The sequence below is a fragment of the Oncorhynchus kisutch genome, linkage group LG21 (genome assembly GCF_002021735.2).
Source record: "Oncorhynchus kisutch isolate 150728-3 linkage group LG21, Okis_V2, whole genome shotgun sequence".
In the NCBI taxonomy this organism is placed as follows: Eukaryota; Metazoa; Chordata; class Actinopteri; order Salmoniformes; family Salmonidae; genus Oncorhynchus; species Oncorhynchus kisutch.
The window spans coordinates 3688985-3715046 of record NC_034194.2 but is presented as its reverse complement, the minus strand read 5'-3'; the positions used below and the strand labels follow the sequence as shown (position 1 = coordinate 3715046).

At 51.2% G+C, this 26062-nt stretch overlaps 1 protein-coding gene across 2 annotated transcripts in view; it reads right to left on the bottom strand.

Moving 5' to 3' along the window:
• LOC109866276 (protein sel-1 homolog 1) overlaps nucleotides 1-26062 on the bottom strand; it is a 79966-nt gene that overhangs the window by 13818 nt on the left and 40086 nt on the right. For both annotated transcript variants that reach the window (XM_020454849.2, XM_020454850.2), the window contains exons 13-17: nucleotides 11458-11535; nucleotides 5129-5191; nucleotides 4695-4782; nucleotides 4286-4434; nucleotides 3365-3530 (exon numbers count right to left, since the gene is read on the bottom strand). In XM_020454849.2, coding sequence (XP_020310438.1) covers nucleotides 3365-3530; nucleotides 4286-4434; nucleotides 4695-4782; nucleotides 5129-5191; nucleotides 11458-11535 — 544 coding nt within the window. The remainder of the gene's footprint in view (nucleotides 1-3364; nucleotides 3531-4285; nucleotides 4435-4694; nucleotides 4783-5128; nucleotides 5192-11457; nucleotides 11536-26062) is intronic.

Genomic DNA, 26062 nt, shown 5'->3' with positions numbered 1-26062 from the left:
CATTCAATGTCAGTTAGAGACACAGTAGGATCCAAAAGAATAATCAGTGCTCTAACTCCCCCTTGCGCTGGTCTGGAGCAATGAAGTGGTGACGCAGGATACTGTACTAAACCACAAATTACCTCTAAGTCCTGCAGCATAATCACAAAACCTTAGTGGAGCAAACACTGTAGGTCAAAAGAGATTAGAATAAAAGTTGAGTTACTTATTCAAGAACGATCAAGTGCAATGTATTACAAAAATAAAGCGAATTGGTTGGAAAATTGTGAAAAATACACAACATTTTCTTGAATCTTCAACATAGTTGAATAATTTACAGAAACTCGTTACAAATGGAGGTATCCATGATTCACCAAATATCTTTTGAAAGAGGTAGCAAAATATTTTAAGCATATGTTTTCTTTTCAGTCTCCTCCATTTCCACTGAATGATGTTAATAATAATGTAACATTAACAAATGTATAGAAATGTGAAGGCCAATTTATAGAAATGTGAAGGCCAATTTACAGAAGAGTAACTTTTTGAGCCAATAAAATATTTTCAGTCTGCAAAAACACCATAGCTTGACGGTATACCAGTAGAGGTATATCAGAACTTTTTGATGTACTCAAAGATCCATTATTAGTATATTCATTGTTAGCATCCATTATTAGCATGTACATTGTTAGCATCCATTATTAGCATGTTCATTGTTAGCATCCATTATTAGCATGTTCATTGTTAGCATCCATTATCAGCATGTTCATTGTTAGCATCCATTATTAGCATGTTCATTGTTAGCATCCATTATTAGCATGTTCATTGTTAGCATCCATTATCAGCATGTTCATTGTTAGCATCCATTATTAGCATGTTCATTGTTAGCATCCATTATTAGCATGTTCAAAAATGGCCTTTTTACCTTTATATGGATTACAACTTCTCATTTCCGACTAATTGAAAATGAAATGTTGTTTAAAGTATCGCCCTTTCTTAAAGAAGCCATACAAAGCTGGTTACAATTTCAGTTTTATCCTCCAGAAAAGATTGAACAAATATTACAAAAAATGTTATGTTTAAACTCAATAAACGGAGGAGTTATGTCACATATACAGTTATCGAAAATATATGGGAATATCTGCTCAATCCAAATTTACAACCAACTGATTACAGCACTACCACAAAAATGGAGGAGGCAAGTGGAAAAGGGAGAAGGTAGGGAACTTGTTTGCCTGACATATATTAAAGATACAAACTGGATGAAAGGAACTGGCATAAACAGGAAAATATACCAGTTTCATCTAAGGACAAAAATGACAGCTGCGCCATACAGGTTGCAAAATAAATGGGAGATTTTCGACGTACCAATTCCACGGCATATGGTTTATGGACTAGCTTGCAATTTGTGGATAATATACGATTAAAAAGGTTCAAACATTTTGTAAAATATCACAGCACAGTTGAAAAGTATATGGCACATAGAAACCGAATGAGGGTGGTCTATGGTGATAGGTGGGATGGGCTGAGAGTGGCTGAGGGGTGGGATTAAAGAGCTGAGGTCTATGGTGATAGATGGGATGGGCTGAGAGTGGCTGAGGGGCGGGATTAAAGAGCTGAGGTCTATGGTGATAGGTGGGATGGGCTGAGAGTGGCTGAGGGGTGGGATTAAAGAGCTGAGGTCTATGGTGATAGGTGGGATGGGCTGAGAGTGGCTGAGGGGTGGGATTAAAGAGCTGAGGTCTATCGTGATAGGTGGGATGTGCTGAGAGTGGCTGAGGGTTGGGATTTAAGAGCTTATGTTTGGTATTGTATTATTGTTATGTGACTGCATTATATAAAAGTACCATGTATGTAAAATGTGTATGTAAAATGTATGTATTTGTAGCAAAAAAGCTGGGGGTATAGGGGAAAAATGGTATAAGGGCCTCCCGGGTGGCGCAGTGGTTAAGGGCACCAATTGGTTGAGATACAAATCTCAGAGATTATTCGGCCAAGAGCAGTGTGAACCTCAAAAACCCCTCTAACCGGCTGAAGAAGAGAAACAAAGGCGTTCAATACGGCCCTGTCTGAGCCAGCAACCGGTGTACAGCATCCAATCGAAGCTATCAACTGTCTTTTCTCTCAGGAGTGTGACAGGAGTCCACATGGAGTGAGCATGAAGAGAGATCTATTCCAAACTTCCCTTATGTTGCTGGTATACATACTGGTTGACGAATGGACAAGACATAATAGGTGGTAAAGGTGGTGGCAGCCCAGGTGGGACATCATCATAGGCCATCCACTTTGAACTATGAAGCTATCTGCTGAAGAAGACAATGAAGAGAAACCAGAAGATTGAGTGCTGGGAAAAGAAGGGTCTGGTCAATTGTGCCCACTTGTGTGTGTGGTTATTAATTTATTTCATACGACTCCTAACCTTGTGACCCATTCCACACATCTGTTGTTTGTCATGTAGACTACGGGGGTGTATCTTTGCTATAAAATATCTTGGTATCCTTTGTGTGGGGGCTCTCAACGAATCATCTAAGGGTGGTTCGTCGACCGGCCACGTTATTGCAGACCACTCACATCATTCACTTGTGTGTGTGGTGTGACATGCTTTCCTTATTAAAAAGTGAATAAAGATTTAGTTTAAGTATAACTCTGACTTTGTTTGTCTCCTCATTCGATAATAAAAAAATAACCATGACAATATAAACTCAGCAAAAACATAAATGCCGCTTTTTCAGGACCCTGTCTTTCAAAGGTCATTTGTAAAAATCCGAACAACTTCACAGATCTTCATTGTAAAGAAGAGTGTGAGTAGTGTGACGGCTGCGTGGTCCCATGGTGTTTATACTTGCGTACTATTATTTGTACAGATGAACGTTTTACCGTCAGGCATTTGGAAATTGCTCCCAAGGATGAACCAGACTTGTGGAGGTCTACAATTTTTGTTCTGAGGTCTTGGCTGATTTCTTTTGATTTTCCCATGATGTCAAGCAAAGAGGCACTGAGTTTGAAGGTAGGCCTTGAAATACATCCACAGGTACACCTCCAATTGACACAAATTATATAAATTAGCCACCAGAAGCTTCTAAAGCCATGACATCATTTTCTGGAATTTTCCAAGCTGTTTAAAGGCACAGTCAACTTAGTGTATGTAAACGTCTGACCCACTGGAATTGTGATACAGTGAATTATAAGTGAAATAATCTGTCTGTAAACAAAACTTGGAAAAATGCCTTGTGTCATGCACAAAGTAGATGTCCTAACCGGCTTGCCAAAACTATAGTTTGTTAACAATAAATTTGTGGAGTGGTTGAAAATTATTTTTACTGACTCCAACCTAAGTGGATGTAAACGTGCGACTTCAACTGTATGCGCACTGTTTATGTGTTCTTACTCTGGTCCAGGATGAAGGCTACATTGCTCTGGGCCACTTCATAGCCCTGCTCGGCCAGCAGTAGGTACTGCACCAGCGACCCATCCATGTCGCCATCCTTGAAGCTGCGGTAGGCTGCCATAAGCCTCTCTGACCAGCGCCCACGCTCACACACATTCTTGAAGAGCTGCTCACAGACACACACACACGCAATAAGACACAGACAGATATACACAGAAACATGAACAAAAGGGTCTGTTTAGAGAAATCGAGGTAGAAGTCACCCCTAACAACAGGCTTTGGATCAGATTTCACAACCCCTGATTTTAAATTTAACCATTGGGAGGATAAAAATATATCTGACCCCAGTCGTGGATCAATGGCTACGGTATGGATAAGTATGAATTGGTAAACAGTGACTGACAGTCAGTAGCAAATGGCTAAATGCTTAGCTAATACATGGCTGAATGGCATTTAATGGATGGCAATTAACACGCTACTAAATGGCTAAACGGATGGCCATTTTTTATTCCTAGCAAGAAGACGGCTAATTGGTTTTTCATGCATAGATCTAACGGATGAAGGTTAATCTCAGGCTAACGGGTGGTTTATTGATGGTTTAATGCACAGCTAACAGAAAGCTAATTGCTGGCTAATGGAAAATAATGTCTAGAGGCTAGCTCCCAGGTGGCTAGTTTGGCAGTGGTGTGTAATTAAAGGCTAATGAACTGTGACGCGCTGGGATACTGAACTAGCTAATAGCTAGCTAATGGCTAATCCTATAGCTATACAATTCCATAGCAGCTAGTTAACGGCTAGTTGATGGCTAATGATATAGCTATAGCCAATTCAATACAGCAGCTATAGCTAATTACTAATTAATAGATCATGCTGTAGCTAGCCAATTATGTACATCCGCTAGCTAATGGCTAACTAGCTCACCTCCACGGCGGTGTGGCAGGAGCGCATAACGCCGGTGCCCGTGGCATGCATCTGGGCCAGGTTGTAGAAGGCCAGGATGTGGCCCGCCTGCGAGGCCAGATTGAAGAACTTGAGGGCCTGCTTGTAGTCACGCTTCACCCCGATCCCATCTGGGGCGGAAGAGGGGGAATGGAGAGACAAAAGTGAGTGAGAGATCCCCAACACAGAGAAGGAGAGGGAGAGGTGGTGTGCAAGAGAAAAAAGAATGGTTGAGACTGCAGATTTGGGAGCAGAATTTTGGTGGGCAACTAACTTTTTTTTTATTGCACTGTTCCCCAGGAAACCAAAGGGACAAGGCTGTTTTACACTAACCAACAGAAAAAACAGGTCTCTACACACACAGGCCCACAACGCATGCGCACACACTCACTGTAGTACATTGTGCCCAGCTGAAGCTGTCCGTCTACCCAGCCTTGCTCTGCTGCCTTCTGGAAGTATTTCAGCGCCAACTCGTAATTCTGTAGGACACACACACAAAACATAACTATTGTGGAAATCATACAGAAAATACAGACAGTCTACACAGCTGCTGGATTCAATTGCCTATGCCAATCTCTACAAAAGCTCACTTTTGGAATGTAACTACAGTTTGAATCATGCAGGCATGCAGCTAAACCGTATTGCATGTGCCAAATCTTTATCTCAACTAAATATGTTTTGGGAAAGGGGGTTAAGGAGTCGGTTGTACGACTGAATGCATTCAACTGAAATGTGTCTTCTGCATTTAACTCGGCTACCTGCCAAGCTCTTGTAGTATAGGTGCCAGGTGGCACTGGGTGATGGTGGACACTTGCAGTCACTTACCACTGGAACGCCCCTCCCATACAGGTACGCCATGCCCAGTCCACTCTGCCCAACAGGGTTACCCTAGGGGACAAGAACAGTTGGAAAGGACACCAAAAAGAGAGACACTCTTGAAAACCACATCTATACCGGTTAATTTGACTAATAATATATACAGTTCAAGTCGGAAGTTTACATACACTTAGGTTGGAGTCATTAAAACTTGTTTTTCAACCACTCCTCTAATTTTTTGTTAACAAACTATAGTTTTGGCAAGTCGGTTAGGACATCTCAAATCAAATCAAATCAAATTTTATTTGTCACATACACATGGTTAGCAGATGTTAGTGCGAGTGTAGCGAAATGCTTGAGCTTCTAGTTCCGACAATGCAGTAATAACCAACAAGTAATCTAGCTAACAATTCCAAAACTACTACCTTATAGACACAAGTGTAAGGGGATAAAGAATATGTACATAAGATATATGAATGAGTGATGGTACAGAGCGGCATAGGCAAGATACAGTAGATGGTATTGAGTGCAGTATATACATATGAGATGAGTATGTAAACAAAGTGGCATAGTTAAAGTGGCTAGTGATACATGTATTACATAAGGATGCAGTAGATGATATAGAGTACAGTATATACGTATACATATGAGATGAATAATGTAGGGTATGTAAACATTATATTAGGTAGCATTGTTTAAAGTGGCTAGTGATATATTTTACATCATTTCCCAACAATTCCCATTATAAAAGTGGCTGGAGTTGAGTCAGTGTGTTGGCAGCTGTTTAACAGTCTGATGGCCTTGAGATAGAAGCTGTTTTTCAGTCTCTCGGTCCCAGCTTTGATGCACCTGTACTGACCTCGCCTTCTGGATGATAGCGGGGTGAACAGGCAGTGGCTCGGGTGGTTGTTGTCCTTGATGATCTTTATGGCCTTCCTGTGACATCGGGTGGTGTAGGTGTCCTGGAGGGCAGGTAGTTTCTCCCCGGTGATGCGTTGTGCAGACCTCACTACCCTCTGGAGAGCCTTACGGTTGTGGGCGGAGCAGTTGCCGTATCAGGCGGTGATACAGCCCGACAGGATGCTCTCGATTGTGCATCTGTAGAAGTTTGTGAGTGCTTTTGGTGACAAGCCGAATTTCTTCAGCCTCCTGAGGTTGAAGAGGCACTGCTGCGCCTTCTTCACGATGCTGTCTGTGTGGGTGGACCAATTCAGTTTGTCTGTGATGTGTACGCCGAGGAACTTAAAACTTACTACCCTCTCCACTACTGTTCCATCGATGTGGATAGGGGGGTGTTCCCTCTGCTGTTTCCTGAAGTCCACAATCATCTCCTTAGTTTTGTTGACGTTGAGTGTGAGGTTATTTTCCTGCCACCACACTCCGAGGGCCCTCACCTCCTCCCTGTAGGCCGTCTCGTCGTTGTTGGTAATCAAGCCTACCACTGTTGTATCGTCCGCAAACTTGATGATTGAGTTGGAGGCGTGCGTGGCCACGCAGTCGTGGGTGAACAGGGAGTACAGGAGAGGCCTCATAACGCACCCTTGTGGGGCCCCAGTGTTGAGGATCAGCGGGGTGGAGATGTTGTTGCCTACCCTCACCACCTGGGGGCGGCCCGTCAGGAAGTCCAGTACCCAGTTGCACAGGGTGGGGTCGAGACCCAGGGTCTCGAGCTTGATGACGAGCTTGGAGGGCACTATGGTGTTAAATGCCGAGCTGTAGTCGATGAACAGCATTCTCACATAGGTATTCCTCTTGTCCAGATGGGTTAGGGAAGTGTGCAGCGTGGTTGAGATTGCATCGTCTGTGGACCTATTTGGGTGGTAAGCAAATTGGAGTGGGTCTAGGGTGTCAGGTAGGGTGGAGGTGATATGGTCCTTGACTAGTCTCTCAAAGCACTTCATGATGACAGAAGTGAGTGTTACGGGGCGGTAGTCGTTTAGCTCAATTACCTTAGCTTTCTTGGGAACAGGAACAATGGTGGCCCTCTTGAATCATGTGGGAACAACAGACTGGGATAGGGATTGATTGAATATGCCCGTAAGCACACCAGCCTGGCTGGGGATGCCGTCTGGGCCTGCAGCCTTGCGAGGGTTGACACGTTTAAATGTTTTCCTCACGTCGGCTGCAGTGAAGGAGAGTTCGCATGCTTTAGTTGCGGGCAGTGTCAGTGGCACTGTATTGTCCTCAAAGCGGGCAAAAAAGTTATTTAGTCTGCCTGGGAGCAAGACATCCTGGTCCGTGACGGTGCTGGTTTTCTTTTTGTAATCCGTGATTGACTGTAGACCCTGCCACATACCTCTTGTGTCTGAGCCGTTGAATTGAGATTCTACTTTGTCTCTATACTGACGCTTAGCTTGTTTGATTGCCTTGCGGAGGGAATAGTTACACTGTTTGTATTCGGTCATGTTTCCAGTCACCTTGCCCGGATTAAAAGCAGTGGTTCGCGCTTTCAGTTTCACGCGAATGCTGCCATCAATCCACGGTTTCTGGTTTGGGAATGTTTTAATCGTTGCTATGGGAACGACATCTTCAACGCACGTTCTGACTGGACATTTGCGAGGAGAATGCTAGGGAGTGGTGCCCGATGTGCCCGTCTCCGGAGTCTGACCAAAAGACCGCTTTGTTTTCCCCTTTTTCTAAGTCGTTTTTTGGGGTCGCCGGCTGGGATCCATTCCGTTGTCCTGGGTGAAAGGCAGAACGCAGGATCCGCTTCGTGAAAGTCATATTCTTGGTCGTACTGATGGTGAGTTGACGCTGCTCTTATGTTCAGTAGTTCTTCTCGACTGTATGTAATGAAACCTAAGATGACCTGGGGTACCAATGTAAGAAATAATTTTTTTATTTAAAAAAAATGCATAGTTTCCTAGGAACGCGAAGCGAGGCGGCCATCTCTGTCGGCGCATCTACTTTGTGCATGACGCAAGTCATTTTTCCAAGTATTGTTTACAGACTGATTATTTCACTTATAACTCACTGTATCACAATTCCAGTGGGTCAGAGGTTTACACTAAGTTGACTGTGTCTTTAAACAGCTTGTGAAATTCCTGAAAAGGATGTCATGGCTTTAGAAGCTTCTGATAGGCTAATTGACATCATTTGAGTCAATTGTAGGTGTACCTGTGGATGTATTTCAAGGTCTACCTTCAAACTCAGTGCGTCTTTGCTTGACATCATGGGAAAATCAAAAGAAATCAGCCAAGACCTCAGAACAGAAATTGTAGACCTCCACAAGTCGGGTTCATCCTTGGGAGCAAAATCCAAACGCTCGAAGGTACCGCGCTCATCTGTGCAGGCAATAGTATGCAAGTATAAACATCATGGGACCACGCAGCCGTCATACTGCTCAGGAAGGAGACGCGTTCTGTCTCCGAGAGATGAACGTACTTTGGTGCGAAAAGTGCAAATCAATCCCAGAACAGCAGCAAAGGAACTTGTGAACATGCTGGAGGAAACAGGTACAAAAGTATCTATATCCATAGTTAAACGATCATACTTTTTGGAGAAATGTCCTCTTGTCTGATGAAACAAAAATAGAACTGTTTGGCCATAATGAACATTGTTATATTTGGAGGAAAAGGGGGAAGGCTTGTAAGCCAAAGAACACCATACCAACTGTGAAGCACGGTTGTGGCAGCATCATGTTGTGGGGGTGCTTTGCTGCAGGAGGGACTGGTGCACTTCACAAAATAGATGGCATCATGAGGGAGGACAATTATGTGGATATATTGAAGCAACATCTCAAGACATCAGTCAGGAAGTTAAAGCTTGGTCGCAAATGGGTCTTCCAAATGGACAATGACCCCAAGCAAACTTCCAAAGTTGTGACAAAATGGCTTAAGGACAACAAAGTCAAGGTATTGGAGTGGCCATCACAAATCCCTGACCGGATAGAAAACACTCTAAAGTTTCCAAAACTGTAAAAAGATTGACTATTTGGAATTTCCGTCTCCGTTGTCGTCACCGCTCTTTCCTGTGGATTTCTAAACATAATGCGACAAACAAACGGAGGTATTTTGGGTTTAAAAATAATATTTATGGAACAAAAGGAACATTTGTTGTGTAACTAGGAGTCTCGTGAGTGAAAACATCCGAAGATCATCAAAGGTAAACGGTTAATTTGATTGCTTTTCTGATTTTCGTGACCAAGATTCCTGATGCTAAGTGTACATAATGCTATGCTAGGCTATCGATAAACTTAAATGCTTGGATTGCTTTCGCTGTAAAGCATAATTTCAAAATCTGAGACGACAGGTGGATTAACAAAAGGCTAAGCTGTGTTTTGTAATATTGCACTTGTGATTTCATGAATATGAATATTTTTTTGTAATATTATTTGACTGTGGCGCTATGCTATTCAGGTGTTGCCGACGAAAATGATCCCGCTAACGGGATGGGTAGCTCCAAGAAGTTAAACAATTTAGAGGCAATGTTACTAAATACTAATTGAGTGTATGTAAACTTCTGACCCACTGGGAATGTGATGAAAGAAATAAAAGCTGAAATAAATCACTCTCTCTACTATTATTCTGACATTTCACATTCTTAAAATAAAGTGGTGATCTTAACCTCTCTAGGGCACGTGGGATGGTAGCGTCCCACCTGTCAACAGCCAGTGAAACTGCAGGGCGCCAAATTCAAAACAACAGAAATCCCATAATTAAAATTCCTCAAACATACATGTATTTTACACCATTTTAAAGATACGCTTATTGTAAATCCAGCCACAGTGTCCGATTTCAAAAAGGCTTTACGACGAAACCAAACGATTATGTTAGGTCAGAGCCAAGTCACAGAAAAACACAGCCATTTTTCTAGTCAAAGAGAGGAGTCACAAAAAGCAGAAATATAGATCAAATGAATCACTAACCTTTAATGATCTTCATCAAATGACACTCATAGGACTTCATGTTACACAATACATGTATGTTTTGTTTGGTAAAGTTCATATTTATATCCCAAAATCTGAGTTTACATTGGCTCGTTATGTTCAGTAGTTCCAAAACATGCGGTGATTTTGCAGAGAGCCACATCAATTTACAGAAATACTCAAAATACAAGTGTTATTCACAGTGTTATTCACAGAATTAAAGATATGCTTCTCCTTAATGCAACCACTGTGTCAGATTCTTTTTAAACTATGGAAAAAGCAAACCATGCAATAATCTGAGTACTCAGACGACAAATCAAGCCAGATTGATATCCGCCATGTTGGAGTGAACAGAAGTCAGAAATAGCTTTATAAATACTCACTTACCTTTGATGATCTTCATCAGAATGCACTCCCAGGAATCCCAGTTCCACAATAAATGTTTGTTTTGATCGATAATGTCCATCATTTATGTCCAAATTCCTCCTTGTGCGTTCAGCCCAGTAATCCAAATTCATAACGCACGAGCAGACGAAAAGTCCAAAAGTTCCATTACAGTCCGTAGAAACATGTCAAACGATGTATAGAATCAATCTTTAGGATGTTTTTAACATAATTCTTCAATAATGTTCCAACCGGAGAATTCCTTTGTCTGTAGAAAAGCAATGGAACGCAGGTCGCTCTCACGTGAACGCTCGGAACTGGGCTCGTGGCTGCTGGCAGACCTCTGACTCATTCCCCTCTCATTCTGCCCCACTTCACAGTAGAAGGCTCAAACAACGTTCTAAAGACTGTTGGCATCTAGTGGAAGTCTTATGAAGTGCAACATGACCCCATAGACACTGTGTATTTGATAGGGCAAGAGTCGAAAAACTACAAACCTCAGATTTCCCACTTCCTGGTTGGATTTTTTCTCAGGTTTTTGCCTGCCATATGAGTTCTGTTATACTCACAGACATCATTCAAAGAGTTTTAGAAACTTCAGAGTGTTTTCTATCCAAATATGCATATTTTGGGCACGCTTTTCATCCAAAATTCCCAATGCTGCCCCCTACAATAGAGAAGTTAACTGACCTAAAACAGGGAAGTTTTACCTTGATTAAATGTCAGGAATTGTGAAAAACTGAGTTTAAATGTATTTGGCTAAAGTGTATGTAAACTTCCAAATTCAACTGTAACTGATCGATCCTGAAAATCCATGTGGTCATTGAAAAGCGATGTATAGGAATGTTTCTGTCCCAGCAGTTTTTGACCACTATGAACACTCTTTTATTGGTAATTCTTACAGGCATATGTACAGGCACTGTGGCCTATGTATAAGATACCCAAAGAAGTGAATAGTTTGATAAAAGGACATATTCAGAAAACACAGTTATATAGATATCATTATGGATGTATAACAATCCATGGTTGGACCATAGAAATATGATGTCCACACTAGTGATTCTATTTCTAAGATTTGGACACTCACCAGGTCAGAGGCCTTCTTGAAGTACTGCAGTGCCGTCTCATTGTTCTGAGACAAGTACTCACTGCCATCCGAGTACATCTGACAGAGAGAGAGACCGAGAGTAAGCGAGAGACAGAGAGCAAGCGAGCGAGAGACAGAGAGCGAGCGAAAGACAGAGAGCGAGCGAGAGACAGAGAGCGAGCGAGCGAGAGACAGAGAGCGAGCGAGCGAGAGACAGAGAGTGAGCGAGAGACAGAGAATGAGCAACAGAGAGATCGAGCGAGAGACAGAAAGCGAGTGAAAGACAGAGAGAGCGAGCGAGAGACAGAGAGAGCGAGCGAGAGACAGAGAGAGCGAGCGAGAGACAGAGAGAGCGAGCGAGAGACAGAGAGAGCGAGCGAGAGACAGAGAGAGCGAGCGAGAGACAGAGAGGGACAGGGCGAGCGAGAGAGAGTGACAGAGCGAGCGAGAGACAGAAAGCGAGCGAGAGACAGAGTGAGCGAGAGACAGAAAGTGAGCGACAGAGCGAGCGAGAGACAGAGAGCGAGCGAGCGACAGAGAGAGCGAGCGAGAGACAGAGAGAGCGAGCGAGAGACAGAGAGAGCGAGGGAGAGACAGAGAGAGCGAGCGAGAGCGAGAGACAGAGAGCGAGAGAGCGAGCGAGAGACAGAGAGAGAGAGAGCAAGCGAGAGACAGAGAGCGAGAGAGAGCAAGCGAGAGACAGAGCGAGAGAGAGAGAGCAAGCGAGAGACAGAGCGAGAGAGAGAGAGCAAGCGAGAGACAGAGAGCGACAGAGCGAGTGAGAGACAAAGAGAGAGTGACAGAGCGAGCGAGAGACAGAGAGAGAGCGAGCGAGAGACAGAGAGAGAGCGAGCGAGCGAGAGACAGAGAGAGAGCGAGCGAGCGAGAGAGAGAGAGAGAGAGAGAGAGAGCGAGCGAGAGACAGAGAGAGCGAGAGACAGAGAGAGCGAGAGACAGAGAGCGAGCGAGAGACAGAGCGAGTGAGAGACAGAGAGAGCGAGCGAAAGACAGAGAGAGCGAGTGACAGAGCGTGAGACAGAGAGCAAGCGAGTGACAGAGAGAGTGAGTGACAGAGAGAGCGAGCGAGACAGAGAGAGCGAGCGAGCGAGAGACAGAGCGAGAGAGCGAGCGAGAGACAGAGCGAGAGCGAGCGAGAGACAGAGAGCGAGCGAGAGACAGAGAGAGAGCGAGCGAGAGACAGCGAGCGAGAGACAGAGAGAGAGCGAGTGAGAGACAGAGAGAGAGCGAGCGAGAGACAGAGAGAGAGCGAGCGAGCGAGAGACAGATCGAGCGAGTGACAGCGAGCGAGCGAGAGACAGATCGAGCGAGTGACAGAGAGCGAGCGAGAGACAGAGAGCGAGCGAGAGACAGAGAGCGAGCGAGAGACAGAGAATGAGCAACAGAGAGAGCGAGCGAGAGACAGAGAGAGCGAGCGAGAGACAGAGAGAGCGAGCGAGATACAGAGAGCGACAGGGCGAGCGAGAGAGAGTGACAGAGCGAGCGAGAGACAGAAAGCGAGCGAGAGACAGAGTGAGCGAGAGACAGAAAGTGAGCGACAGAGCGAGCGAGAGACTGAGAGAGAGCGAGTGACAGAGAGAGCGAGCGAGAGACAGAGAGCGCGAGCGAGAGACAGAGAGCGAGCGAGAGACAGAGAGCGAGCGAGAGACAGAGATTGAGCAACAGAGAGAGCGAGCGAGAGACAGAGAGAGCGAGCGAGAGACAGAGAGAGCGAGCGAGATACAGAGAGCGACAGGGCGAGCGAGAGAGAGTGACAGAGCGAGCGAGAGACAGAAAGCGAGCGAGAGACAGAGTGAGCGAGAGACAGAAAGTGAGAGACAGAGCGAGCGAGAGACAGAGAGCGAGCGAGCGACAGAGAGAGCGAGCGAGAGACAGAGAGCGCGAGCGAGAGACAGAGAGCGAGCGAGAGACAGAGAGCGAGCGAGAGACAGAGAGCGAGCGAGAGACAGAGAATGAGCAACAGAGAGAGCGAGCGAGAGACAGAGAGAGCGAGAGACAGAGAGAGCGAGCGAGATACAGAGAGCGACAGGGCGAGCGAGAGAGAGTGACAGAGCGAGCGAGAGACAGAGTGAGCGAGAGACAGAAAGTGAGCGACAGAGCGAGCGAGAGACAGAGAGAGAGCGAGTGACAGAGAGAGCGAGCGAGAGACAGAGAGCGCGAGCGAGAGACAGAGAGCGAGCGAGAGACAGAGAGCGAGCGAGAGACAGAGAATGAGCAACAGAGAGAGCGAGCGAGCGAGAGACAGAGAGAGCGAGCGAGAGACAGAGAGAGCGAGCGAGATACAGAGAGCGACAGGGCGAGCGAGAGAGAGTGACAGAGCGAGCGAGAGACAGAAAGCGAGCGAGAGACAGAGTGAGCGAGAGACAGAAAGTGAGAGACAGAGCGAGCGAGAGACAGAGAGCGAGCGAGCGACAGAGAGAGCGAGCGAGAGACAGAGAGAGCGAGCGAGCGAGAGACAGAGATCGAGCGAGTGACAGAGCGTGAGACAGAGAGCGAGCGAGTGACAGAGAGATCGAGCAAGTGACAGAGAGAGCGAGTGTGAGACAGAGAGCGACAGAGGGAGTGTGAGACAGAGAGCCAGCGAGCGAGAGACAGAGCGAGCGACAGAGAGAGCGAGTGACAGAGAGAGCGAGTGACAGAGAGAGCGAGTGACAGAGAGAGCGAGTGACAGAGAGAGCGAGCGAGAGACAGAGAGCGCGAGCGAGAGACAGAAAGCGAGCGAGAGACAGAGAGCGAGCGAGAGACAGAGAGCGAGCGAGAGACAGAGAGCGAGCGAGAGACAGAGAGCGAGCGAGAGACAGAGAATGAGCAACAGAGAGAGCGAGCGAGAGACAGAGAGAGCGAGCGAGAGACAGAGAGAGCGAGCGAGAGACAGAGAGAGCGAGCGAGATACAGAGAGCGACAGGGCGAGCGAGAGAGAGTGACAGAGCGAGCGAGAGACAGAAAGCGAGCGAGAGACAGAGTGAGCGAGAGACAGAAAGTGAGCGACAGAGCGAGCGAGCGACAGAGAGAGCGAGCGAGAGACAGAGAGAGCGAGCGAGAGACAGAGAGAGCGAGCGAGAGACAGAGAGAGCGAGCGAGAGCGAGAGACAGAGCGAGAGAGAGAGCAAGCGAGAGACAGAGCGAGAGAGAGAGCAAGCGAGAGACAGAGCGAGAGAGAGAGCAAGCGAGAGACAGAGCGAGAGAGAGAGCGAGCGAGAGACAGAGCGAGAGAGAGAGCGAGCGAGAGACAGAGAGCGACAGAGCGAGCGAGAGACAAAGAGAGAGTGACAGAGCGAGCGAGAGACAGAGAGAGAGCGAGAGAGAGAGCGAGCGAGAGACAGAGAGAGAGCGAGAGACAGAGAGAGAGCGAGCGAGAGACAGAGCGTGAGACAAAGAGCGAGCGAGAGACAGAGCGTGAGACAAAGAGCGAGCGAGAGACAGAGCGTGAGACAAAGAGCGAGCGAGAGACAGAGATCGAGCGAGTGACAGAGCATGAGACAGAGAGCGAGCGAGTGACAGAGAGAGAGCGAGCGAGCGAGAGACAGAGAGAGAGCGAGCGAGAGACAGAGAGAGCGAGCGAGAGACAGAGAGAGCGAGCGAGAGACAGAGAGAGCGAGCGAGAGACAGAGAGAGCGAGCGAGAGACAGAGAGAGCGAGAGACAGAAAGTGAGCGACAGAGCGAGAGAGAGCGAGCGAGCGACAGAGAGAGCGAGAGAGAGAGAGAGCGAGCGAGAGACAGAGAGAGAGCGAGCGAGAGACAGAGAGAGAGCGAGTGAGCGAGCGAGAGACAGAGAGAAAGCGAGCGAGAGACAGAGCGTGAGACAAAGAGCGAGCGAGAAACAGAGCGTGAGACAAAGAGCGAGCGAGAGACAGAGATCGAGCGAGTGACAGAGCATGAGACAGAGAGCGAGCGAGTGACAGAGAGAGAGCGAGCGAGAGACAGAGAGAGAGCGAGCGAGAGACAGAGAGAGCGAGTGAGAGACAGAGAGAGAGCGAGAGAGAGAGCGAGCGAGAGACAGAGAGAGCGAGAGAGAGAGAGAGAGAGACAGAGAGAGAGAGACAAAGAGCGAGCGAGAGACAGAGATTGAGCGAGTGACAGAGCGTGAGACAGAGAGCAAGCGAGTGACAGAGAGAGTGAGTGACAGAGAGAGCGAGCGAGACAGAGAGAGCGAGCGAGCGAGCGAGAGAGAGCGAGAGAGCGAGAGCGAGCGACAGAGCGAGAGAGAGCGAGCGAGAGAGCGAGCGAGAGACAGAGAGAGAGCGAGCGAGAGACAGAGAGAGAGCGAGCGAGAGACAGCGAGCGAGAGACAGAGAGAGTGAGTGAGAGACAGAGAGAGAGCGAGAGAGAGAGAGAGCGAGCGAGAGACAGAGAGAGAGCGAGCGAGAGACAGAGAGAGAGCGAGAGAGAGACAGAGATCGAGCGAGTGACAGAGCGTGAGACAGAGAGCGAGCGAGTGACAGAGAGATCGAGCAAGTGACAGAGAGATCGAGCGAGTGACAGAGAGAGCGAGCGAGCGACAGAGAGCGACAGAGCGAGTGTGAGACAGAGAGCGACAGAGGGAGTGTGAGACAGAGAGCCAGCGAGCGAGAGACAGAGCGAGCGAGCGACAGAGAGAGCGAGTGACAGAGAGAGCGAGTGACAGAGAGAGCGAGTGACAGAGAGAGCGAGTGACAGAGAGAGCGAGCGAGAGACAGAGAGCGCGAGCGAGAGACAGAGAGCGAGCGAGCGAGAGAGAATGAGCAACAGAGAGAGCGAGCGAGAGACAGAGAGAGCGAGCGAGAGACAGAGAGAGCGAGCGAGAGACAGAGAGAGCGAGCGAGAGACAGAGAGCGACAGGGCGAGCGAGAGAGAGTGACAGAGCGAGCGAGAGACAGAAAGCGAGCGAGAGACAGAGTGAGCGAGAGACAGAAAGTGAGCGACAGAGCGAGCGAGAGACAGAGAGCGAGCGAGCGACAGAGAGAGCGAGCGAGAGACAGAGAGAGCGAGCGAGAGACAGAGAGAGCGAGCGAGAGCGAGAGACAGAGAGCGAGAGAGCGAGCGAGAGACAGAGCGAGAGAGAGAGAGCAAGCGAGAGACAGAGCGAGAGAGAGAGCAAGCGAGAGACAGAGCGAGAGAGAGAGCAAGCGAGAGACAGAGCGAGAGAGCGAGCGAGAGACAGAGAGCGACAGAGCGAGTGAGAGACAAAGAGAGAGTGACAGAGCGAGCGAGAGACAGAGAGCGAGCGAGAGAGAGAGCGAGCGAGAGACAGAGAGAGAGCGAGCGAAAGACAGAGAGAGCGAGTGAGCGAGCGAGAGACAGAGAGAAAGCGAGCGAGCGAGAGACAGAGCGTGAGACAAAGAGCGAGCGAGAGACAGAGCGTGAGACAAAGAGCGAGCGAGAGACAGAGATCGAGTGAGTGACAGAGCATGAGACAGAGAGCGAGCGAGTGACAGAGCGAGAGCGAGCGAGAGACAGAGAGAGAGCGAGCGAGAGACAGAGAGAGCGAGCGAGAGACAGAGAGAGCGAGCGAGAGACAGAGAGAGCGAGCGAGAGACAGAGAGAGCGAGCGAGAGACAGAGCGAGCGAGCGACAGAGAGAGCGAGTGACAGAGAGAGCGAGTGACAGAGAGAGCGAGTGACAGAGAGAGCGAGCGAGCGAGAGAGAATGAGCAACAGAGAGAGCGAGCGATAGACAGAGAGAGCGAGAGACAGAGAGAGCGAGCGAGAGACAGAGAGAGCGAGCGAGAGACAGAGAGCGACAGGGCGAGCGAGAGAGAGTGACAGAGCGAGCGAGAGACAGAAAGCGAGCGAGAGACAGAGTGAGCGAGAGACAGAAAGTGAGCGAGCGACAGAGAGAGCGAGCGAGAGACAGAGAGAGCGAGCAAGAGACAGAGAGAGCGAGCGAGAGCGAGAGACAGAGAGCGAGCGAGCGAGAGACAGAGCGAGAGAGAGAGCAAGCGAGAGACAGAGCGAGAGAGAGAGCAAGCGAGAGACAGAGCGAGAGAGAGAGCAAGCGAGAGACAGAGCGAGAGAGCGAGCGAGAGACAGAGAGCGACAGAGCGAGTGAGAGACAAAGAGAGAGTGACAGAGCGAGCGAGAGACAGAGAGCGAGCGAGAGAGAGAGCGAGCGAGAGACAGAGAGAGAGCGAGCGAAAGACAGAGAGAGCGAGTGAGCGAGCGAGAGACAGAGAGAAAGCGAGCGAGCGAGAGACAGAGCGTGAGACAAAGAGCGAGCGAGAGACAGAGCGTGAGACAAAGAGCGAGCGAGAGACAGAGATCGAGTGAGTGACAGAGCATGAGACAGAGAGCGAGCGAGTGACAGAGAGAGAGCGAGCGAGAGACAGAGAGAGAGCGAGCGAGAGACAGAGAGAGAGCGAGCGAGAGACAGAGAGAGAGCGAGCGAGAGACAGAGAGAGCGAGCGAGAGACAGAGAGAGCGAGCGAGAGACAGAGAGAGCGAGTGAGCGAGCGAGAGACAGAGAGAAAGCGAGCGAGCGAGAGACAGAGCGTGAGACAAAGAGCGAGCGAGAGACAGAGCGTGAGACAAAGAGGCGAGCGAGAGACAGAGCGTGAGACAAAGAGCGAGCGAGAGACAGAGATCGAGCGAGTGACAGAGCATGAGACAGAGAGCGAGCGAGTGACAGAGAGAGAGCGAGCGAGCGAGAGACAGAGAGAGAGCGAGCGAGAGACAGAGAGAGCGAGCGAGAGACAGAGAGAGCGAGCGAGAGACAGAGAGAGCGAGCGAGAGACAGAGAGAGCGAGCGAGAGACAGAGAGAGCGAGAGACAGAAAGTGAGCGACAGAGCGAGAGAGAGCGAGCGAGCGACAGAGAGAGCGAGAGAGAGCGAGCGAGAGACAGAGAGAGAGCGAGCGAGAGACAGAGAGAGAGCGAGTGAGCGAGCGAGAGACAGAGAGAAAGCGAGCGAGAGACAGAGCGTGAGACAAAGAGCGAGCGAGAGACAGAGCGTGAGACAAAGAGCGAGCGAGAGACAGAGATCGAGCGAGTGACAGAGCATGAGACAGAGAGCGAGCGAGTGACAGAGAGAGAGCGAGCGAGAGACAGAGAGAGAGCGAGCGAGAGACAGAGAGAGCGAGTGAGAGACAGAGAGAGAGCGAGAGAGAGAGCGAGCGAGAGACAGAGAGAGCGAGAGAGAGAGAGAGAGAGACAGAGAGAGAGAGACAAAGAGCGAGCGAGAGACAGAGATTGAGCGAGTGACAGAGCGTGAGACAGAGAGCAAGCGAGTGACAGAGAGAGTGAGTGACAGAGAGAGCGAGCGAGACAGAGAGAGCGAGCGAGCGAGAGAGAGCGAGAGAGCGAGAGCGAGCGACAGAGCGAGAGAGAGCGAGCGAGAGAGCGAGCGAGAGACAGAGAGAGAGCGAGCGAGAGACAGAGAGAGAGCGAGCGAGAGACAGCGAGCGAGAGACAGAGAGAGTGAGTGAGAGACAGAGAGAGAGCGAGCGAGAGACAGAGAGAGAGCGAGCGAGAGACAGAGAGAGAGCGAGCGAGAGACAGAGAGAGAGCGAGAGAGAGACAGAGATCGAGCGAGTGACAGAGCGTGAGACAGAGAGCGAGCGAGTGACAGAGAGATCGAGCAAGTGACAGAGAGATCGAGCGAGTGACAGAGAGAGCGAGCGAGCGACAGAGAGCGACAGAGCGAGTGTGAGACAGAGAGCGACAGAGGGAGTGTGAGACAGAGAGCCAGCGAGCGAGAGACAGAGCGAGCGAGCGACAGAGAGAGCGAGTGACAGAGAGAGCGAGTGACAGAGAGAGCGAGTGACAGAGAGAGCGAGTGACAGAGAGAGCGAGCGAGAGACAGAGAGCGCGGAGCGAGAGACAGAGAGCGAGCGAGCGAGAGAGAATGAGCAACAGAGAGAGCGAGCGAGAGACAGAGAGAGCGAGCGAGAGACAGAGAGAGCGAGCGAGAGACAGAGAGCGACAGGGCGAGCGAGAGAGAGTGACAGAGCGAGCGAGAGACAGAAAGCGAGCGAGAGACAGAGTGAGCGAGAGACAGAAAGTGAGCGACAGAGCGAGCGAGAGACAGAGAGCGAGCGAGCGACAGAGAGAGCGAGCGAGAGACAGAGAGAGCGAGCGAGAGACAGAGAGAGCGAGCGAGAGCGAGAGACAGAGAGCGAGAGAGCGAGCGAGAGACAGAGCGAGAGAGAGAGAGCAAGCGAGAGACAGAGCGAGAGAGAGAGCAAGCGAGAGACAGAGCGAGAGAGAGAGCAAGCGAGAGACAGAGCGAGAGAGCGAGCGAGAGACAGAGAGCGACAGAGCGAGTGAGAGACAAAGAGAGAGTGACAGAGCGAGCGAGAGACAGAGAGCGAGCGAGAGAGAGAGCGAGCGAGAGACAGAGAGAGAGCGAGCGAAAGACAGAGAGAGCGAGTGAGCGAGCGAGAGACAGAGAGAAAGCGAGCGAGCGAGAGACAGAGCGTGAGACAAAGAGCGAGCGAGAGACAGAGCGTGAGACAAAGAGCGAGCGAGAGACAGAGATCGAGTGAGTGACAGAGCATGAGACAGAGAGCGAGCGAGTGACAGAGAGAGAGCGAGCGAGAGACAGAGAGAGAGCGAGCGAGAGACAGAGAGAGCGAGCGAGAGACAGAGAGAGCGAGCGAGAGACAGAGAGAGCGAGCGAGAGACAGAGCGAGCGAGCGACAGAGAGAGCGAGTGACAGAGAGAGCGAGTGACAGAGAGAGCGAGTGACAGAGAGAGCGAGCGAGAGACAGAGCGCGAGCGAGAGACAGAGAGCGAGCGAGCGAGAGAGAATGAGCAACAGAGAGAGCGAGCGAGAGACAGAGAGAGCGAGCGAGAGACAGAGAGAGCGAGCGAGAGACAGAGAGAGCGAGCGAGAGACAGAGAGCGACAGGGCGAGCGAGAGAGAGTGACAGAGCGAGCGAGAGACAGAAAGCGAGCGAGAGACAGAGTGAGCGAGAGACAGAAAGTGAGCGAGCGACAGAGAGAGCGAGCGAGAGACAGAGAGAGCGAGCAAGAGACAGAGAGAGCGAGCGAGAGACAGAGAGAGCGAGCGAGAGCGAGAGACAGAGAGCGAGCGAGCGAGAGACAGAGCGAGAGAGAGAGCAAGCGAGAGACAGAGCGAGAGAGAGAGCAAGCGAGAGACAGAGCGAGAGAGAGAGCAAGCGAGAGACAGAGCGAGAGAGCGAGCGAGAGACAGAGAGCGACAGAGCGAGTGAGAGACAAAGAGAGAGTGACAGAGCGAGCGAGAGACAGAGAGCGAGCGAGAGAGAGAGCGAGCGAGAGACAGAGAGAGAGCGAGCGAAAGACAGAGAGAGCGAGTGAGCGAGCGAGAGACAGAGAGAAAGCGAGCGAGCGAGAGACAGAGCGTGAGACAAAGAGCGAGCGAGAGACAGAGCGTGAGACAAAGAGCGAGCGAGAGACAGAGATCGAGTGAGTGACAGAGCATGAGACAGAGAGCGAGCGAGTGACAGAGAGAGAGCGAGCGAGAGACAGAGAGAGAGCGAGCGAGAGACAGAGAGAGAGCGAGCGAGAGACAGAGAGAGCGAGCGAGAGACAGAGAGAGCGAGCGAGAGACAGAGAGAGCGAGCGAGAGACAGAGAGAGCGAGCGAGAGACAGAGAGAGCGAGCGAGAGACAGAGAGCGACAGAGCGAGCGAGAGAGAGCGAGCGAGAGACAGAGAGAGCGAGCGAGAGACAGAGACAGAGAGCGAGCGAGCGAGAGAGAGAACGAGCGAGAGACAGAGAGAGAGCGAGCGAGAGACAGAGAGAGAGCGAGCGAGAGACAGAGAGAGAGCGAGTGAGCGAGCGAGAAGACAGAGAGAAAGCGAGCGAGCGAGAGACAGAGCGTGAGACAAAGAGCGAGCGAGAGACAGAGCGTGAGACAAAGAGCGAGCGAGAGACAGAGATCGAGCGAGTGACAGAGCATGAGACAGAGAGCGAGCGAGTGACAGAGAGAGAGCGAGCGAGAGACAGAGAGAGAGCGAGCGAGAGACAGAGAGAGCGAGCGAGAGACAGGGAGAGCGAGCGAGAGACAGAGAGAGCGAGAGAGAGACAGAGAGAGCGAGAGACAGAAAGTGAGTGACAGAGCGAGCGAGAGAGAGCGAGCGAGCGACAGAGAGAGCGAGCGAGAGACAGAGAGCGAGAGAGCGAGCGAGAGAGAGTGACGGGAGCGGAGTGAGACGAGAGACAGAAGTGATAGAGAGACCAGAGCGAGCGAGAGACAGAGAGCGAGCGAGCGACAGAGAGAGCGAGCGAGAGACAGAGAGAGCGAGCGAGCGAGAGACAGAGATCGAGCGAGTGACAGAGCTTGAGACAGAGAGCGAGCGAGTGACAGAGAGATCGAGCAAGTGACAGAGAGATCGAGCGAGTGACAGAGAGAGCGAGCGGCGACATAGAGCGACAGAGCGAGTGTGAGACAGAGAGCGACAGAGGGAGTGTGAGACAGAGAGCCAGCGAGCGAGAGACAGAGCGAGCGACAGAGAGACGAGTGACAGAGAGAGCGAGTGACAGAGAGAGCGAGTGACAGAGAGAGCGAGTGACAGAGAGAGCGAGCGAGAGACAGAGAGCGAGCGAGAGACAGAGAGCGAGCAACAGAGAGAGCGAGCGAGAGACAGAGAGAGCGAGCGAGAGACAGAGAGAGCGAGCGAGAGACAGAGAGAGCGAGCGAGAGACAGAGAGCGACAGGCGAGCGAGAGAGAGTGACAGAGCGAGCGAGAGACAGAAAGCGAGCGAGAGACAGAGTGAGCGAGAGACAGAAAGTGAGCGACAGAGCGAGCGAGCGACAGAGAGACAGAGAGAGCGAGCGAGAGACAGAGAGAGCGAGCGAGAGACAGAGAGAGCGAGCGGAGACGAGAGAGACGAGCGAGAGAGAGAGCAAGCGAGAGACAGAGCGAGAGAGAGAGCAAGCGAGAGACAGAGCGAGAGAGAGAGCAAGCGAGAGACAGAGCGAGAGAGAGAGCAAGCGAGAGACAGAGCGAGAGAGAGAGCGAGCGAGAGACAGAGCGAGAGAGAGCGATCGAGAGACAGAGAGAGAGCAGAGAGAGAGCGAGCGAGAGCAGAGAGAGCGAGAGAGCGAGCGAGAGACAGAGAGAAAGCGAGCGAGCGAGAGACAGAGCGTGAGAGAAAGAGCGAGCGAGAGACAGAGCGTGAGACAAAGACGAGGAGAGACAGAGCGTGAGACAAAGAGCGAGCGAGAGACAGAGATCGAGCGAGTGACAGAGCATGAGACAGAGAGCGAGCGAGTGACAGAGAGAGAGCGAGCGAGCGAGAGACAGAGAAGAGCGAGCGAGAGAGCAGAGAGAGCGAGCGAGACAGAGAGAGCGAGCGAGAGACAGAGAGAGCGAGCGAGAGACAGAGAGAGCGAGCGAGAGACAGAGAGAGCGAGCGAGAGACAGAGAGAGCGAGAGAGAGAAAGAGAGCGACAGAGCGAGAGAGAAGCGAGCGAGCGACAGAGAGCGAGAGAGAGAGAGAGCGAGCGAGAGACAGAGAGAGAGCGAGCGAGAGACAGAGAGAGAGCGATGAGCGAGCGAGAGACAGAGAGAAAGCGAGCGAGAGACAGAGCGTGAGACAAAGAGCGAGCGAGAGACAGAGCGTGAGACAAAGAGCGAGCGAGAGACAGAGATCGAGCGAGTGACAGAGCATGAGACAGAGAGCGAGCGAGTGACAGAGAGAGCGAGCGAGAGACAGAGAGAGAGCGAGCGAGAGACAGAGAGAGCGAGTGAGAGACAGAGAGAGAGCGAGAGAGAGAGCGAGCGAGAGACAGAGAGAGCGAGAGAGAGAGAGAGACGAGAGAGAGAGAACAAAGAGCGAGCGAGAGACAGAGATTGAGCGAGTGACAGAGCGTGAGACAGAGAGCAAAGCGAGTGACAGAGAGAGTGAGTGACAGAGAGAGCGAGCGAGACAGAGAGAGCGAGCGAGCGAGAGAGAGCGAGCGAGAGCGAGAGCGAGCGACAGAGCGAGAGAGAGCGAGCGAGAGAGCGAGCGAGAGACAGAAGAGAGAGCGAGCGAGAGACAGAGAGAGAGCGAGCGAGAGACAGCGAGCGAGAGACAGAGAGAGAGAGAGTGAGCGAGAGACAGAGAGAGAGCGAGCGAGAGACAGAGAGAGAGCGAGCGAGAGACAGAGAGAGAGCGAGAGAGAGACAGAGATCGAGCGAGTGACAGAGCGTGAGACAGAGAGCGAGCGAGTGACAGAGAGATCGAGCAAGTGACAGAGAGATCGAGCGAGTGACAGAGAGAGCGAGCGAGCGACAGAGAGCGACAGAGCGAGTGAGAGACAGAGAGCGACAGAGGGAGTGTGAGACAGAGAGCCAGCGAGCGAGAGACAGAGCGAGAGCGACGAGAGAGCGAGTGACAGAGAGAGCGAGTGACAGAGAGAGCGAGTGACAGAGAGAGCGAGTGACAGAGAGAGCGAGCGAGAGACAGAGAGCGCGAGCGAGAGACAGAGAGAGGAGCGAGCGAGAGAGAATGAGCAACAGAGAGAGCGAGCGAGAGACAGAGAGAGCGAGCGAGAGACAGAGAGAGCGAGCGAGAGACAGAGAGAGCGAGCGAGAGACAGAGAGCGACAGGGCGAGCGAGAAGAGTGACAAGAGCGAGCGAGAGACAGAAAGCGAGCGAGAGACAGAGTGAGCGAGAGACAGAAGTGAGCGACAGAGCGAGCGAGAGACAGAGAGCGAGCGAGCGACAGAGAGAGCGAGCGAGAGAGACAGAGAGAGCGAGCGAGAGACAGAGAGAGCGAGCGAGAGCGAGAGACAGAGAGCGAGAGAGCGAGCGAGAGACAGAGCGAGAGAGAGAGAGCAAGCGAGAGACAGAGCGAGAGAGAGAGAAGCGAGAGACAGAGCGAGAGAGAGAGCAAGCGAGAGACAGAGCGAGAGAGCGAGCGAGAGACAAAGAGCGACAGAGACGAGTGAGAGACAAAGAGAGAGTGACAGAGCGAGCGAGAGACAGAGAGCGAGCGAGAGAGAGAGCGAGCGAGAGACAGAGAGAGAGCGAGCGAAAGACAGAGAGAGCGAGTGAGCGAGCGAGAGACAGAGAGAAAGCGAGCGAGCGAGAGACAGAGCGTGAGACAAAGAGCGAGCGAGAGACAGAGCGTGAGAAAAGAGCGAGCGAGAGACAGAGATCGAGTGAGTGACAGAGCATGAGACAGAGAGCGAGCGAGTGACAGAGAGAGAGCGAGCGAGAGACAGAGAGAGAGCGAGCGAGAGACAGAGAGAGCGAGCGAGAGACAGAGAGAGCGAGCGAGAGACAGAGAGAGCGAGCGAGAGACAGAGAGAGCGAGCGAGAGACAGAGAGAGCGAGCGAGAGACAGAGCGAGCGAGCGACAGAGAAGAGCGAGTGACAGAGAGAGCGAGAGACAGAGAGAGCGGAGACAGAGAGAGCGAGCGAGACAGAGAGAGCGAGCGAGAGACAGAGAGAGCGAGGAGAGACAGAGAGCGAGCGAGCGAGAGAGAATGAGCGAGACAAGAGAGCGAGCGAGAGACAGAGAGAGCGAGCGAGAGACAGAGAGAGCGAGCGAGAGACAGAGAGAGCGAGAGACAGAAAGTGAGCGAGCGACAGAGAGAGCGAGCGAGAGACAGAGAGAGCGAGCAAGAGACAGAGAGAGCGAGCGAGAGACAGAGAGAGCGAGCGAGAGCGAGAGACAGAGAGCGAGCGAGCGAGAGACAGAGAGCGAGCGAGCGAGAGACAGAGAGCGAGAGAGAGCAAGCGAGAGACAGAGCGAGAGAGAGAGCAAGCGAAGAGACAGAGCGAGAGAGAGAGCAAGCGAGAGACAGAGCGAGAGAGCGAGCGAGAGACAGAGAGCGACAGAGCGAGTGAGAGACAAAGAGAGAGTGACAGAGCGAGCGAGAGACAGAGAGCGAGCGAGAGAGAAGAGCGAGCGAGAGACAGAGAGAGAGCGAGCGAAAGACAGAGAGAGCGAGTGAGCGAGCGAGAGACAGAGAGAAAGCGAGCGAGCGAGAGACAGAGCGTGAGACAAAGAGCGAGCGAGAGACAGAGATCGAGTGAGTGACAGAGAGAGAGCGAGCGAGAGACAGAGAGAGAGCGAGCGAGAGACAGAGAGAGAGAGCGAGCGAGAAAGAAGACAGAGAGAGCGAGCGAGAGACAGAGAGAGCGAGCGAGAGACAGAGAGAGCGAGCGAGAGACAGAGAGAGCGAGCGAGAGACAGAGAGCGAGCGAGAGCGAGCGAGAGAGAGCGAGCGAGAGACAGAAGCGAGAGCGAGAGAGAAGAGCGAGAGACAGAGAGCGAGCGAGCGAGCGAGAGAGAGAACGAGCGAGAGACAGAGAGAGAAGCGAGCGAGAGACAGAGAGAGAGCGAGCGAGAGACAGAGAGAGAGCGAGTGAGCGAGCGAGAGACAGAGAGAAAGCGAGCGAGCGAGAGACAGAGCGTGAGACAAAGAGCGAGCGAGAGACAGAGCGTGAGACAAAAGAGCGAGCGAGAGACAGAGATCGAGAGTGACAGAGCACATGAGACAGAGAGCGAGCGAGTGACAGAGAGAGAGCGAGCGAGAGACAGAGAAGAGAGCGAGCGAGAGACAAGAGAGAGGCGAGCGAGAGACAGTGGAGAGCGAGCGAGAGACAGAGAGAGCGAGAGAGAGACAGAGAGAGCGAGAGACCAGAAAGTGAGTGACAGAGCGAGCGAGAGAGAAGCGAGCGAGCGACAGA